Source organism: Crocodylus porosus, unplaced genomic scaffold (genome assembly GCF_001723895.1).
Source record: "Crocodylus porosus isolate Cpor-Errol unplaced genomic scaffold, CroPor_comp1, whole genome shotgun sequence".
Taxonomy (NCBI): domain Eukaryota; kingdom Metazoa; phylum Chordata; order Crocodylia; family Crocodylidae; genus Crocodylus; species Crocodylus porosus.
This window is the reverse complement of record NW_017728886.1, coordinates 237,484,762-237,501,026: the sequence shown is the minus strand read 5'-3', so window position 1 is coordinate 237,501,026 and position 16,265 is coordinate 237,484,762. Positions and strand designations below refer to the sequence as shown.

Genomic DNA, 16,265 nt, shown 5'->3' with positions numbered 1-16,265 from the left:
CGCGCTCGCACAACTCCGCAAAGCCCGCGGCTCCCCTAAGCGGTGCCGGAGCCGCTAGCCCGGCATTTCGCCACACCCACCATCTTAAACCTCCTCTTCTTTCATCTTGGTTGTTGCTCTCTCTAACCAACCTAGTTTCAGCTTTTAGAGTATTCTGTTTCTTTTCTCACAGGCCTTTGTGTTTCCTTCCATGCTTGGAGTGCCCTCCCAAAGCCTGTTTGTTAAGTCACCTGACTTACCACTTCCAGATCTTTTCCAAGCACTCATATAGCTACAAAGCTGTTACGAAGCAGTGGAAGAAGGGGAATATTAACATAACTGAGCCACAGAGAGGGCAACATGGTTTATTAAGCAGCAATGTATCATCATCATTGCTATCACTATCTCTTTACCTGCTTTGGGGTCAAACCAGTTTATGCAATGTCTGTCTCATACCCCTTCCTGGTTTAAGTTAAATCAGAGTCCCCCAGCATCCTGGCGTGCTGTCTGGGCTGGGCTGGGCAAGGCTGTCTGCTTTACAGCAGAGCTGGCCCTTCTCCTCTGCTCCCTGGCTGGAGCTCTGGCAGAGACTGCAGGCATCTACCTGGCTTCCCCTTGCTCCCCCCACTCCACCACTCCCTGCTAAGCAGGTATCTCCCATCCCCTCTGCCTTACACAGATACCTCTCAGCATTAGCTAGCAAAGCACATGCTGGCTAGATCCATGCTGTGGGAGATGGGACAAAGGGAGACAGGACAGGTTTGGGGCTCTTTAGAGCTAATCAACCGGTAGTTGGTAATGTCCTTCCTTCCTTGGAATAAGTTGTTTAAAAAGAGCTTGAACTAATGGGAGATCCTTTTGTTTTGGTAATGCAGTGATAAATGCTGTGTAAAACCACTGCTAGTTCTCTTGCTGATGAGCAAGGGGGCGAACCCCTCCCTAATCAGAGCCTCCTGTTGGGGCCTAGCCATTGCCCCCCCACTCCTACCTCCACTCAGCTCAGCATTGAGGAGGGGAAGGGAGGGCTGCTTTAGCACCCCCTAGCTTCTAACCTGAGCCACTGCAGGCATATACCTGCATTTTCTCAGACCAGAAGGGATTCTGTGCAGTTACAAACTGATTCAGTCTAGGCAGGTTATACTAACCTGCAAAGATTGACTCAATTCAGGCTCAGACTTTCTGAATGTTTGTCCCTAGCCTATGTGGCCCTGTGTTCGATGAATCCAAGTTAAGTTCTGTGTGCAGGCTCTTCCGAGTGAACAAAGTTATATTGGCTATCTATAGTCAACTAATTTGATGCCTCATTATTAAACTAATTTGATGCCTCCCAATAGACAAACCTTATTTTCCACATATACCTGTACTCTTGCATTATAATATATACAAACACTTTACTTGCTTGCCCCCTGTTCCCAGGTGAACATGTATTTAGCATTGTTTATACTCAACTACAGATTTTCTAGAACTATACACCAGAAATCTATCACCACAGTACCCCAGGCCTCACGTGACCCCATCCATTTTACAGCAATGTGAACATGGGGAGAATCTGCTGAGAGACTGCAGGTTCTGGAGTTAGAACTTAACAGCCACTTATAAATTGCAAGCTTTCTGAGACAGAATTTTTGAAATTGTCCTGAATGTCCTGGGTTTTGACCCATATCAAAACTTAAGAAGCACAATCACTTTCCTAGATGCTTTATTTCTCCTCTGCCATTATGTGGCAAGCAACAACACACAGCCTGACAAGCTTGTCTCAGAAATGTGTCACAATAACCTTAAAGACACTTACCACATTCTCTGAGAAAAAGCACCACCTGCATACTTCACAGGTATATAGAATCATAGAAAATGAGGGTTGAAAGAGACCTAAGGAGATCAAGTAGTCCCTGCTCAAAGCAGGACCATCCCCAAGTATATCATCCTGGATCTTAAAAACCTCCAAGGACAGAAAAGAGGTAATCTGTTCCAATACTTTCCTACTCTCCAGGCCTACCTACATATGCGTTTATGCTGGCTTAAATTTACTGTGCAGTAAGTGGGAATAGGACGGTGTTTACAGGTACAGACATTACAGCACATTAAATGCTGTGTGTGGACTGACTTGAAACTAAAGCTAGTCAGAAGTCAGTTCACACACACAGTGTTACTGCACAGTAAGATATCTACATGTGCGTTACTGTGCAGTAACGCACATTAGGTACAAATTAGATATCTGCATGATACAGGTATCAAATTTATGCTCAAGTTGGCCATATTTACTGCATAGTACAGGCATGCACGTGTAGATGTATGCCCATACTGCACAGTAATTTCGGTTACTGCACAATAGGGCTGTGTGAAGCTTTGGTCGTTGATTCAATTCGGAGGAGATTCAGCCCAATTCAGTGGCCAAATCTATGAATCCGAATCAAATCAGGAGACCCATTAATCTCTCTAAATCAAATCAGAAGCCTCCAAATCAATTCAGAGAGATTTGGAGAGATTCGATGATTAGGCCATAGACACAGCTTTATATGTTTTTTCTGTATACCTCAAGGTACCAAGTGCAGCTCGTGAATGCTGAGATAGCAGGGCAGATGGAGTATCCCATGGAAGGTCCCGGAAGCAGACCAGAAGTATTTCCAGGCCACTTCTGGGTCTGCTGCAGAGTGTGCAGGGTCCCCCCTTACCCCCAGCTTGGCAACTGGTGCCTCCTGGGTTTGGAGGGGCACATGGTGTACCCCCACAGCTGATTGCTGAGCTGGAAGGGCACAGGGAAGTCTCAGTGGTGACCCGGAAGTACTTCCAGTCCACTTCCTGGTCCACGGCCAAGCACGCAGGGGACTCCCCCGCACTCCCATGGGATGCTCCATCTGCCCCACCATCTCAGTGTTCACGAGCCGTGCCTGGTACCTACAGGTAAGTAAAAAAATATATAAAGCTGTGTCTATGGCCAAATCGCTGATTCTCCAAATCAGAATTGAATCTTCAGATTCAGCCAAACTGAATTGGGACAGTGATCCAAATCAGTGAATTGAATCACTGTCTCCCAAATTGGGCTGAATCTGAATTGAATACTGCCCGCTTTGTACACCCTTACTACACAGTAAATGCGCACATGCAGTTGTGCCCTCCTAGTAAGAAAATTTAGAATATCTAACCTAAACTTCCCTTCTGCAACTTGAGACCATCATTCCTTGTTCTGCTCCATTTGAAGGAGCACCTGTAGGATCCTGGCACAAAAGGCTTTCTTTCAAGGGAAATGTTATGTGTGTTTACAGGCTATTGACTTGTTGACCATTGTTAAACACAATGAGGATCTTATTTCAGGCACTGTCATAAACACAAATAAATAATTTCTTCATATACATATGAACAGAAATGGACACACTTAAAAAAATGGTAAAAATTGCATACAAACTTTAGCACAGATATTAAAAAGTATCCTAAGTACACGGTATCCTGAATATACACTTAAAACTCATGTGGATGCATTGTTTAAATGCAAATAGCCATTTTCCTTTGCAGTGACACAAGTTTTACCCATTGTAATTACTAATGGTAGCTTTTCAGAGTGCATTATATGGATTGGGTTTTTTTTCCAGATGAGATATGAAAAATAAATATAAAGGATAATATGTGACTTGGGATGTTCAGAGTGTCAAAGCAGTAAATACCTTCATCTCTGTTTCTGTGGAACTTTTAGGTAACAAATTTTAACTGGGAACTGTAAAAAGCAATGAGAAATTTTTTTAACTGTTGGTAAATATACTTGTAGACTGAAAACAAGGGAAAGAATGAGTAGTCAAAGTGTTGTACTAATACAGTAAACAGAAGATACCACACCTAGGTCAGGAACACTTCTGTATCAAACCTTCTGCATCAAAATATATTTAGCATGTTTAAACATAAGAAAAAGGAGGACTGAAATATATAAAGAAAGTTCACCACACAAGAGAAGAAATTCTGCACCTGCATTTCAACGATCCTTCACAAAACATTAATAAAACACGCCAAAACATAAACACAGCAGCTCACATTGGTTCCTGGGAAGGAATGGAATTATTGCATTAGGTGTGCTCTAATAAGCAAAAAAATAGAAGCTTCAGTCCAATCTGAAGAAAGATGATTGCTAAAAGAAGAAAAAGTTTAATAAAAGTTCAGACAGATCATATCAATCTATTCTTTTCTCCTGGGATTATTAACTAAGCAACTTCAACACTTCACTCATATAACTACATTATAATATATATATATTCTACATTTTTAATGGCAAAGTATTGAAGAAAAAGCAAATCTGGTTCCTACCAGTTTGGCTGAGTTGGGAAGTGCTGCGGCTTTTTCGTGACAGACCCACAATTGCTACCATCTTTGCACCAATGCTGGAGCGTCTTTTTTTGCCACCGGTGCCCACAGTGCCTACTGCTGTGTCAGACTGGCTGCCATCATTCTTCTCTAGTGTGTACATGTCCCCACCGATGCTGGTGCTCTTAGTCATGTTCTTTCCTGAGGCGCCCATCTGTCTGCTTTGCATTTTGGATGTAAAGACACTGTCAGCCGACGGACGGATAAATAGTGCAGACAAAAGAAAAGGAGAAAAGGGAAGACAGAAAAGGACAGGTTTCAGATATAAAGTTTTGGGAAGCTGTAGGGTCAAAGCAGCTAAATCATACAGATGGAGTTTGGAAGTAAGGGGAAACAACTTTAATTGTCAAGCTCTTAAGTTTTCCTTACCATGTAATGGACATGCCATAATTTTGTTTTTAAATTATCTGAAGCTTTCCTCCTGTTTAGTACATTTTTAATGGAATACAATTTCCCCACTTCAGGTGACTTTATTTGTTTTCCCCCAGTGGAAACAGAAAAGCCCAGTGAACAAACTAGATCTGAATGATCAAATGCTAAATATATTTAGCAAGGAAATCATTATGTATTTCTCATATACAGTTCTTGCTTGTTTTTTATTATTCCAATATTATCTTTCCAAGTTTAAACCTTGGCTAATCAAATTATATATATCAGTTCCTCTAAATTACCACTAAGTAGATTCTGAAAACTGGTTAGGTAGAAATTGCCTAGGTCTGGCAAGAGTGGCAAAACAAACAGAGTATAGAAAGTAATATTTATAATGTGACTTTTCTGAACTTAAGATTCGGTGCTGCAGAGTCCCTAAATAGATAAGGAGATTTTTAATTTTTTTTGCTTGAGTAGGCTCTTTTATGCAATTAAATATTTGCAGTATACTGACATTTAGAGATATTTTCCTATAAATACATGTGCTCAGCATCTCATATATATCAGCACTTTTCAGGCCTCTTCATACTTCTGATCCCTTGGTGAGAGAATCTCGCAAGAACAAAAATCACTTCCAGCCTCCCTGTCTGTATCCTACACTATCCCCAGAGTAACTATGGTGCTTGATTACAATACAAGAGCAATCTAAGGACACTAGTAAAGAGACCACATGAAAATAAGATCACTTGAGTACAGTGAGCGCATATGATTTGTTTCTTTCCCTCATTCCCATTTTGTTTCTCCACTGAACTTCAGTTGGGCTTTACACTAAGTAATGCCATATTACTTTTCTTGCATGCAGACCCACTATTCTGTGTAAAGGACAATGCAATTTGTTTGTGTGTTCTACGCTTGTTGTCCTCTAATGGCCAGTAAAGAAATACCCAACACCAAATGTCCTAAAGTGGCCCCACAATTGAAGAAAAGAGTTTGATTTTGTTGGTGGGGGTTGGGAAAGATGAAGAATTGCTTGGACTTAATGCTGCTTTCTGGTTTACTTGGTTAAAGAAATACTGTGGAGACCCTAAATGCCCCTAACCTGAAAGGTAGTAAATGCCAAGCCATTACTGCAGAAACAGCTCAGTGACAACACAGAAATTCTCCATTGACCACAATTTGAGAGATCTTTGTCACTGCCAATATACAGTTTGATGAAAGTGGGAGGGACAATCTGAGAAACACAATACAGGGGTATCAAGGAAGCTACAATCCATCTTTCAGACAACAGAAATACACAGAATGCTTTACAGTATGGCAGTGTGTGCTAACTCTGGGTCTGATTCTATAAGCTCCCCATGCTGACCTCAGTGAGGCTTCTTCTTGTGTAACAGTTGACCTTTTACTACTTCCATTTTGTAAAATTCCACTTTGGGTATGACACTAGACAATGAAAATAAATGGCTTGAGTAGATGAAACAGTTATATTAATGCAACTGGTATTACAACAGTGTAAGAAATAGAGGATAGATTACGTAAACTTGTAAACCAAGGGAACTTTGGCCAACCTGATGGAGAGTTACCCTGACAGTTACATGGGTTAGGTTTTTACTATCTGTATTTATCCTGAACCATTTACTAAAGGCTATTGCCTGCTGCTTTGTTGTTTAGTGGGATGGTCTCTAGCCATGGCCCTATATATTTAATTTTCTGGCACTCCCCCTGTTGCTTCAGGAAGTCCAGCACTAGACTATCAAAATAAATGGCTTGTGGAAAATAAATAGTATAAATAAATGTACTATGTGGAAAGCCAGCTCTATTGGCCTGTGAAAAGAATTGTTGTCACAACTATACTTCCTTCCAACTACCTTGGAAGTGAATATAGGACTGTAAAAGTGTTCACCCCTACTGGGGCTAACTTTATGACAATTCATTACTTGTGAAGCTACTCATAGATAATCTGTTTTGTATCCATTTTGAAGAGTTATAAAGGGTAGCATTTCTTTCAGCACTTGCAAACATATTGTTTATTATTGTTTACAAGCTCATCAGTTATTATAAACTCATACAAACCTACAATTTCTACTCTTTGGATGACATAGTCTACCCCCTCCACAAAGATGGGAAAAACCAGTGAACAAACCAGACGTAACTGAACAAAACAATTGTTACATCAACATGTGACTGCAAATCTGCTGACATTTTGGTACCTACTGCACAAATCAATCTGCAGTAGTGATCTAACAAGACATTGCTAGATATTATCTATAAATGCTAAAGGGCAAATATGTGGAAGAATACTGAATACATTTGATTGTGAGAAGTAAAAGCAATACCATACCTTCCATACCTACAAGAGATTACCAAGAATGGCAGCGGGCATTAGTAGACTTGTGTTAGGTGAACCCAATCTTATAATATGCACAGCTTCTCCCTTCTAGGCAAACACTATCTACTGGAAGCATGCATTGATTGGCTTTGACACTCTTCCTGAAAGGCTAGCAGGACTACTGAGGAAAGGTAGGTGGCCAAAACAGTTTGGAAGAATTTCCAGGGTAAGTTGTTTGCCTTGAGGCAGGAGGAGAAGGAGCCTGAGGAAGAGATGAACAGGGAAGAGTGGACACAACTTAAAGCTTAAGGTGAGCATGTCTGGCATAAGCCTTGTAGGAGAGACTGAGTAAAAATGAAGGGGGGATGGGAGGGATCAAATTTGGCATGAATCTGCCACTGAAGAAATTTGGAATACTTTTTGCCATCCATTGACTGCTGCATGAGGAAAAGAAAAAAGTAGTCTGCCTGGGACCAAAGGAAAAGATGAACAAAAGAAATGGCAGTGCTAGGAGTGAGTTTTTTTAAGTAAATACAATTTAGTTAAGAGAGAAAAAAGTCTTCAGTCTGGAGAAGAACGAAGAGAGATTTGAGACTAGTTTGTAAATACAAAAGGGTGGTTATAAAGAGACTAGACTACAGATAAAAAGGTGATGATAGGCTCTTCTTTGTGGCTGCAGGGGACAGGACAGCGAACAATCATCTTAAGTTGCAACAAGAGAATTGTAGGTTGGATACTAGGAAAACTTTCTTCCTATAGAGAAAAATTGGAATAGATTACTTAGAGAGGTGGTTCCCATCCCTGGAGCAGGTTAGACGAACACTTCACTGGGGATGGTTTAGGTAGGGATGATCTTACCTAAGGAGATGATTGGATTTAAAAAGATCCCTACTTTTCAACTGTTCTATTATTTTTAAGGCTTTTAACCAGCAAATATGCTTACTCAGCATTCATTTGATCTTCAAAACTATAAAAGTTGCCAATAAAAAGAGAAATTTGAAAGCATGTAAATTTCTGATTTACAAAAGTGTCTTAGACAAAAAACCAGACTTACAGTAGGATCTTTGATAACTGCTTCTCCACATTACACAAGAGATGAATATTAAATAGGAAAGAAACATCTAAAAATCAGGACCCAGTTATATCCTACATAAGAAAATTTCATTGTTGGCTTAAGAAACTATGTCCACTAACTTGCAGATTTTTTTACTCACGGTCTTACTGTTGGATTCAACTTTAACTTGCCTTTGGAGTGAACAGTTTTGGTCTCAAAGGCTGTTCTAGATACAGTGTTAGTACAGAGTGATCTCAAAACATTGGAAGGAAATCTTACAGTTACTAGGGATGGAACTGGGTGGAGAGGGTAAAAATAAATCTTTTCTAAGGTCCCAACTTTGTACCACAGGGAAACACATGGGGAGTCTGAGTTAGCCAATCAGGGCTGTCCTATGCACTGCTGCCATCTGTTACCAGCCAGACTAAGGGAACCTGCAGAGCATGCTAAGATGTGTGCACAGAGGCCTGCTGGCTGGTTCTCACTTTAAGCTCTCTACTCTTCAGGGCCTTAGCATTTAAATGTCTGTACGTGTAGCTTTGGGTAAGTTATTCTACCTGAAGAACAAACCTGGGAAAATTCTCCCAGATTATTTGAGTGTGTATACATAACCTTAAACTATTTAGGTCCCTTATGTGCAAGCCCTCAATGTGCTTAAACTGTTGTCATGCAAACAAAATTACTATAATTTCACTAGACAGAGCATTATTTCTCCTTAACAAAGTACAGTACAACCTCATTATAACAAACCTTCATTGGACTGAGAGAAAAGTTAATTAAAAGAGGATGTTCACTGTAATAGGGTTAGTCAACTTGCTGCATCATAATAAAGAAAAATTGATTCCTACTGTTGAGATTGTTAAAAGCGAGGTTTTGGTACAACAAACCATGATCATAAGGAATCTGTACCTATTTGAAAATGTGGCTAGTTAACCAAGCTCTTAACTGCAGTGGTGAGAACATATGGAAACAATGTTCTGCTATATCTATGTACGGACAGTGTAAGTGGATGTTTTCCGAAGCTAATTAGAGTATAAACAAGCTCAGCTGCTAAACTGTATGAAAGGTTTTAAAGCATAAGTAAAAACAACTGGTTTTGAAAGTATACTTGGTTTGTAAATGTAGGCCAAAACCTCCTAATTTTTACCAGTATTGGATTTTCTTTTAGAAGTTTGCTTTATGTAAACTGCCTAAAGACCAGTGGTGAGAATGTTCTCGCAAGAATCACAGTAATAGACCTAGGTCCTAATGAACACGAGAGGGGAAATAAGAGTATTTTTTCACTTTCCCCAGCCAGTAGTGTATTTTTTTTTTTTCCTTCTTCATAAGTATAAATTATAGGTATCTTTCACAGGATATTATGCTTCTGAACAATGACCTCTTAAGTCAGTCTGTGTGAGGGTTTTGTAGAAGTCAGCTGGCTCTTGCAACGGCTCCCTCTGGAAATAAAAGATCCCTTCAATTCCATTCTCAGAGACCTATAATCAGAGGTGGTACATATATATTTCCTGGAAGGGTCTCCAGGTATGTTATGGGCACAACCAAATTATCTTTGTATGGCATTGGGAAGGGATTATTCTCAGGAGGTCAGAGTTACCATGTCAACTTGAGTTCACCCATGGCACAGTAGGCACAGTCTAGTTTGACATACCAAATAAGGAACTTCCCTCTCCCTACCCCACTGCCTCCAAACACAAAAGGGAGCCCATCAAAGTTTTGTTGTAACTTGCACTGGGAGTGAGTGAGTGAACAGCTTCAGGGGTACAGTTAAGCAAAGGAGATTGATGCCATTGGTACCAATCTCACCTAGTTTGGGAGTGCTGTGCACATTCTCATTCCCCACCACAAGATCAAAATGTCTGGGATTCCAGCAGGGGCTGAATCACAGACAGAGTTTTTGGGGGTAAGGCTGAGTATCATTTTACCTTCCTCTTGATTTCATAGATTTCATAGATTTCATAGACATTAGGGTTGGGAGGGACCTCAGAAGATCATCGAGTCCAGCCCCCTGCCCGAAGGGCAGGAAGTTAGCTGGGGTCATAGGATCCCAGCAAGATAAGCATCCAATTCTCTCTTGAAGGTGTTCAATGTCAGTGCTTGCACCACCTCTGATGGCAGGCTATTCCAGACCTTGGGGGCTTGGACAGTAAAGAAATTCTTCCTTATGACCAGCCTGAAACAGTCTCATAGTAATTTATAATTGTTCAACCTCATCATCCCTTGGGGCACTCTGATGAACAAACGCTCCCCCAGATACTGGCAGTCACCCCTGATAAATTTATAGGTAGCCTTCAGATCGCCCCTGAGCCTGCGCTTTTCCAGGCTAAAGAGTCACTCTCTCAAGTTTCTCCACATTTTTTTTGAATTGTGGGGCCCAAAACTGGATGCAGTACTCCAGCTGTGACCTCACCAAGGCTGAGTACAAGGGGAGGATGACATCCCAGGATTTGCTTGAGAAGCATCTATGGATGCAAGCCAGCATTTTGCTCACTTTACTAGCCGCAGCATTGCATTGAAGGATCATGTTCATCTTGTAGTCAATGATGACCCCCAAGTCTCTTTCTTCCATAGTGCTAGCCAGCGTAGCACTGCTGAGCCTATAAGGATGCTGCAGGTTTTTCCTCCCAAGGTGGAAATCCTTACATTTTTCGGTGTTAAACACCATCAGGTTCTCGTCCATTTGCTGAGCCTGTCAAGGTCAGCCTGGATTGCCCTCCTGTCTTCAGGTGTGGATGCTTTGCCCCAAAGTTTGGTGTCATCAGCGAACTTGGCCAGTCCGCTTCTGACTCCAATGTCCACATCATTAATGAAGATGTTGAACAATATGGGTCCAAGGACAGAGACTTGGGGGACCCCACCGGTGATAGGGCAGCATGACGATTGACTTCCACCAATTACCACCCTCTGGGTCTGACTATGGAGCCAATTTCCCAGCCAGCGTATCGTGGTGGACCCAAGGCCACAACTGACCAGTTTCGCCAAGAAGTGATCATGGGATACCAAATCAAAGGCTTTTTTGTAGTCAAGATATATGACGTCAATCTCTTCTCCCTTGTCCAGGTGATAGGTCACCTGGTCATAAAAGAAAATGAGATTGGTTCAAGCAAGACCTACCCACAACAAACCCATGCTGGTTGTCTCTCAGGATGTTGGTGTTGGCTAGTCCATTAAAGATGGCCTTTTTGATAAACTTTTCTAAGACCTTCCCCAGGATAGAGGTCAGGCTGATGGGCCTACAGTTGGCAGATCCACTTTCCTCCCTTTCTTGAAGATAGGCACCACACTGGCCTTCTTTTAGTCTTTGTGCACTACTCCAGAGCACCAGGAGTTCTCAAAGATCCATGCCAGAGGCTGGGCTATGATGCTCGCCAGCTCCTTGAGTACCCTGGGTGTAGATTGTCAGGGCCAGCTGATTTGAAAGTATCCAAACTCTCAAGGTGTTCCTTCATGAGGTCAGCATTGATGGAGGGCAGGGGATCTCCCTCACCCGGACCTCACCAGGAACTCTCTGTCCCGTAGCAGGCATGGATGTTCCATGGGACTGATGAAAGACCAATGCAAAGTACCCATTGATTAAACTGGATAGTTTAATTACAGCAAAACCAGATAACTGACTGGAATTAAGAGGCTAGATTTTCTACCACAGAAACTTAAGAGGGGATTTAAGGTAAAAGAGAATCAGCACCGCAATCCTTTTTTGTTCTCTTAACAGGAAAACAGAAAGGATTCTTCTAGAGAATCACTTTTTCCCTAAAGAAAACAAAAATATTTTTCACTGTTTCATAGATCTTCCTGAAAGTATTTCATGGCTACATGATTATAGGAGCGCATTTACTTTTAAGTTGAAATCCCCATGTACAGTATTTGCACCAAGGGTACTCTGTACACACCAGTCTAAATGTTTAAGCCTGAGAATGATAATATACATTCATGCTTTTCTTTTGATTGCTATTCTAAAGATATTAGCATGTCAGATACATTGTACTAACTCAGAATATCCAAAATATGTTAGGACAGAATGAAAGGGTTTAATTATTACTGAGTAAGTGTAGTTCAAACAGTAAAAGAGAACTGAAAGTACAGCTCTCAAACTGCCACACATGTCCATGTGGATTAATAATAAATACCTAACCACAGAATTTGTAGGCAGATGGGAAAAGCACCCAACTAAAAAACGTTTAAAAAACTGAATTATACCATACTTGTAATCAAATCACTGTAGTGGAACACATAATAAAAACAAAAACTAAAACAGAAGAATAAAATCATTAGGTCAGCTGTAATTGCCTGGCAAGCAGAAGATGATGCGGGCAGAAAAATAAACTTGCTTGTTATCAGACAGGCAAGCTTCTGGCTTCCATTACAAAACCATGGATGTATTGATTTACCAAGAAGTCCAACCTGATAGAAGCTCAGAGAAGAAATGTGTGTCCTCACTTAGATTCAAGAAAGCACTTGAATATCTGCTGAAACGTAGGCATATGCATAAATAAAATGGGTTAGAATCACGTAGTTAATTGTAGCCACATGCATAAATATTTTGTTGATAGGGTTTTAGTTTCTAGTGACAGTGACTGATGTGCAAATAAGGAATGATTTCTCCATCTGGCCTTCTGCTTTGCTGAAGTTCCTTTCTAGCTTTCCTCATGTACCTTTTGAAAGCACTAAACATTTTACAGCATGGAATTGTGTGTTAACTCGGCCTTATTCTAGAACCTCTTCATGCTGACCTCAGTGAGAGGTCTTCTTGCACAACAGTTGGCCTTTTATTACTTATATGCAACACCCTGCTGTACTGTAAAATCCTTTTAAGAGCATGCTGCTCAAAATTAGCAGTGTTACATGTACAAACACCTACAAATGATTCACAAGATCAACCCAGAGATTTCAAACCTAAATCCATAGTGTCAAAACATTCTGAGTTGTTGTGGCCTGAGTTTTTTGCCTCAGAAGAACTGCTCTATTATTTTTCCATAGTCAAAACATGAGAGAAAGCTAAGAGCTGCCATTTTCTAACAATGCCTTGAGTCTAACCAGTGGTATCTTGAATCTAAAAAGATTGCCAATCATTGAGATAGGAGATGGAGCAAATAGGAGTTAATCAAACCTGTTGTTGGTTTTTGCCACTTTTTACTTTAGTGCACGCAAAGAAGCTAAGAACTTTCATCCCTTTCAATGTTCTCAAATGGGAGTTTTTTCCTCTTCATCTGCTTCTGAAGAACACGGACTTTCAGCTGCCTACTTTCTTGTTCATTTTTTAAGAATGGATGGTGCCCATTTACTCAACAGTTGGTTAGATCCTTGCCTCAGAAAATAGGTTTCAAGCAGAAATTGTTTTACACAAGCAAGCTAGATAGTTATACAGGTGCTAAACTTCTGCAGGAAGTCTTTCACTTACATCAGAGAAACACTGATGATACCACTTGTCTCCTTATGTTATCAGACCTACTGAGACATACAATATGTAACAAACCAACAAGAATAGTACTGAAGGACTAAAAGAAAGTGAGTGTGTTTACACATTCATTAATGCACTGTAATTACAGCACATTAAGTTTAGTACCTGTAATAGCAGGTGACTTAATGCACCATAAGTGCACCTTAACGCTGTCTCACTTAGCACTATTTCGCTATAACGCTCATTTGAAATTGATACGTGATTTCACTTAGTGCTCAGCAAGTTTTGTCATAATGCTTGCGGTGGCCATCTTGGGTCATTAAAAACAATTGCTATCAGTATCTTGGGTCGTCAAATACTTCTGGTTTCGCTTAACGCTCATTTAGCTTAACGCTCAGTTTTTCAGGAACCAATTAAGAACGTGAAGCTGGGGTTGCCTGTACTGAACATTAGTACAGTTGAAGTTTTCTGGTGAGACTACTGCACATTAGACTAGATCTACTATGCATTAGCATGGGATTTGCCCACTGCACGAATGTACAGTACAATTAGTCTTCTGTGCACTAAGCGTTTCATGTAGACACACCCACTGAGTTCACAGTTAGGTTTCTTAAGGACTCATTAAACTCATTAATATTTCTGTGGGCATCATAGTGTCATAGTTTCTAGGGTCAGAAGGGACCTGAACAGATCATCAAGTCCAACCCCCTGCCCTGGGCAGAAATGAGTTCTGGGATCATAATACCACAGCCAGATATCTACCCAACCTCCTCTTGAAGACTCCCAAGGCAGGGGAGAGCACCACCTCCCTTGAGAGCCCATTCCAGAGCCTGGCAGCCCTAACCATAAAGCAATGCCTCCTGATATCAAGCCTGAACCTACTCTCAATCAATTTGTGGCCGTTATCCCTTGTTATCCCAGGTGGTACCCAGGGAAACAGAGCCTCATCTATTTCCTGTTGGTCCCCCCTGGTGAGTTCGTAGATGGCCACCAGATCCCCTCTCAGTCTTCTCTTGTGGAGGCTGAATAGATTCAGGCCCTTAGTCTATCTTCGTAGGGTCTGGCCTTCTGCCCCCTGACCATGCGAGTGGCACTCCTTTGGACCCTCTCCATGTCGTCCACATCCCTCTTGAAGTGCGGCGTCCAGAACTGGACACAGTACTCCAACTGTGGCCTGACCAGCGCTACATAGAGGGGAAAGATCACCTCCGTGGACCTGCTTGTGATGCATCTGTAGATGCATGACAAGGTGCGGTTAGCCTTACTGACTGCTTCCCTACATTGGCAGCTCATATCCTAGAAAAAGTAAGGATACTCTCTGGATGAAAGCAATCTAATAGAAAGCAACAAACGTAGAAAAAGCAAATAATTCCTATTTCATATGCAGGAAATGTAATTGCTTAGCAAGATTATGAAGCCTAACCCCTGAAATAAAAGCAAATGATGCCTTTTCACATGGGACAAAAAACAATGAAAAAATGCTTGTTTCCAAGACAAATACCCTGGCTGGGAGGGTATGTGTGCAGACTGTAAGACAAATCATCTGTTACTGAACCACAATCTTTCCATGAACATGCACACCATAACATGGTCATATTTGCTGCAGCATCAGACATGATGATTGCCTTGTTTTACATTCTCTGAGTTCTCAAAAATGCAACACCTTTTTTTTTTTTACCTATAATCTATTACAATAATATCACAGGTCAACTGTCAACTTAATCAAAACAAGTCTTTTTTCAACTTAACAGTCCATTGCCATACCTTAGGTTCTGATACCTGACAATTGTTCATGCCCTTCCCTCTTACAACTCCTGTTTTCCTCTAGGTAATTCAACCTGGATCTCTGCCCTTGGCTTGTGTTCCGTTCCCCAACATTTCCAACTCTCCCTCTTAGCCCTACACAGACTGTAGGCTAACTGAGCTACACAGACTTCCTTCTCTCCGTCTCAAAATGCATCATCTGAGGAGGCCATGCCCAACTCCCTCAAAGTTCAAGTCCACACAGGTCAATACAATGATCTACAAACATACTTCAAATACATCTAAAAATTGCCTATTTTCTAATCTTTACTTGAAACAAATCCAAATCATATATCCTTTTAATCTGATGAAGTAATCACTTCAGTCAACATCTAACTACATATACCAGTCTCCAAGTGTCAATATTTATCAATATTATAGCACAGACCAGCTTCCATATAAGGATACCTGCAAGCTATGTGATTTTTAATCCCCTGTTATTCATTCGGTGCTGCTATAGTTCGGTTTCTTAATCTTCCTGGCCAGTGACTGGAGTCAAATTATGAACCTTTACTCACAGGGAATCATGCTTTAGCTCTACACCAGAGTCAAAGGACAACTAGTGGAGCAAAGTATTAAGAAAGGTGAATGAATATATCTATTGGCATCTGCTCCTGAATGAAGATTATCCATGGCAGGTAGCAATACAGTGAGTTTTGCGCATGTTACAGTGATAAATGGGAAAATTGAATTTTGAAGGTCAGTAATTGCATATCAGCTACTTAGAAAATATTCAATCTATATTTTCTTATACCAAAAATAATGAAACTTGTATCATGCATGGTCTAGAAAATAATTACCAAAAATGATGAGCTTATTTCAATTATTATTTTTTTTATAACTTAGGTGTGGCACTTACGTGTGCAAGGTGATGCACCTGGGGATGCACTTAGGTGTGCAAGGTGCTGCACCTGGGGATGAAGAACCAGCAGCATACCTACAGGCTGGGGAACTCCCTTCTCATCAGTGCAGAGGCAGAAAAGGATCTT

The 16,265-nt window shown here is 41.0% G+C and overlaps 1 protein-coding gene across 1 annotated transcript in view; it reads right to left on the bottom strand.

The window, feature by feature from the left end:
* Nucleotides 1-16,265, bottom strand: part of RIMS2 (regulating synaptic membrane exocytosis 2) — an 867,608-nt gene that overhangs the window by 91,192 nt on the left and 760,151 nt on the right. The window contains exon 30 of the mRNA XM_019551690.1: nt 4,270-4,487. Coding sequence (XP_019407235.1) covers nt 4,270-4,487 — 218 coding nt within the window. The remainder of the gene's footprint in view (nt 1-4,269; nt 4,488-16,265) is intronic.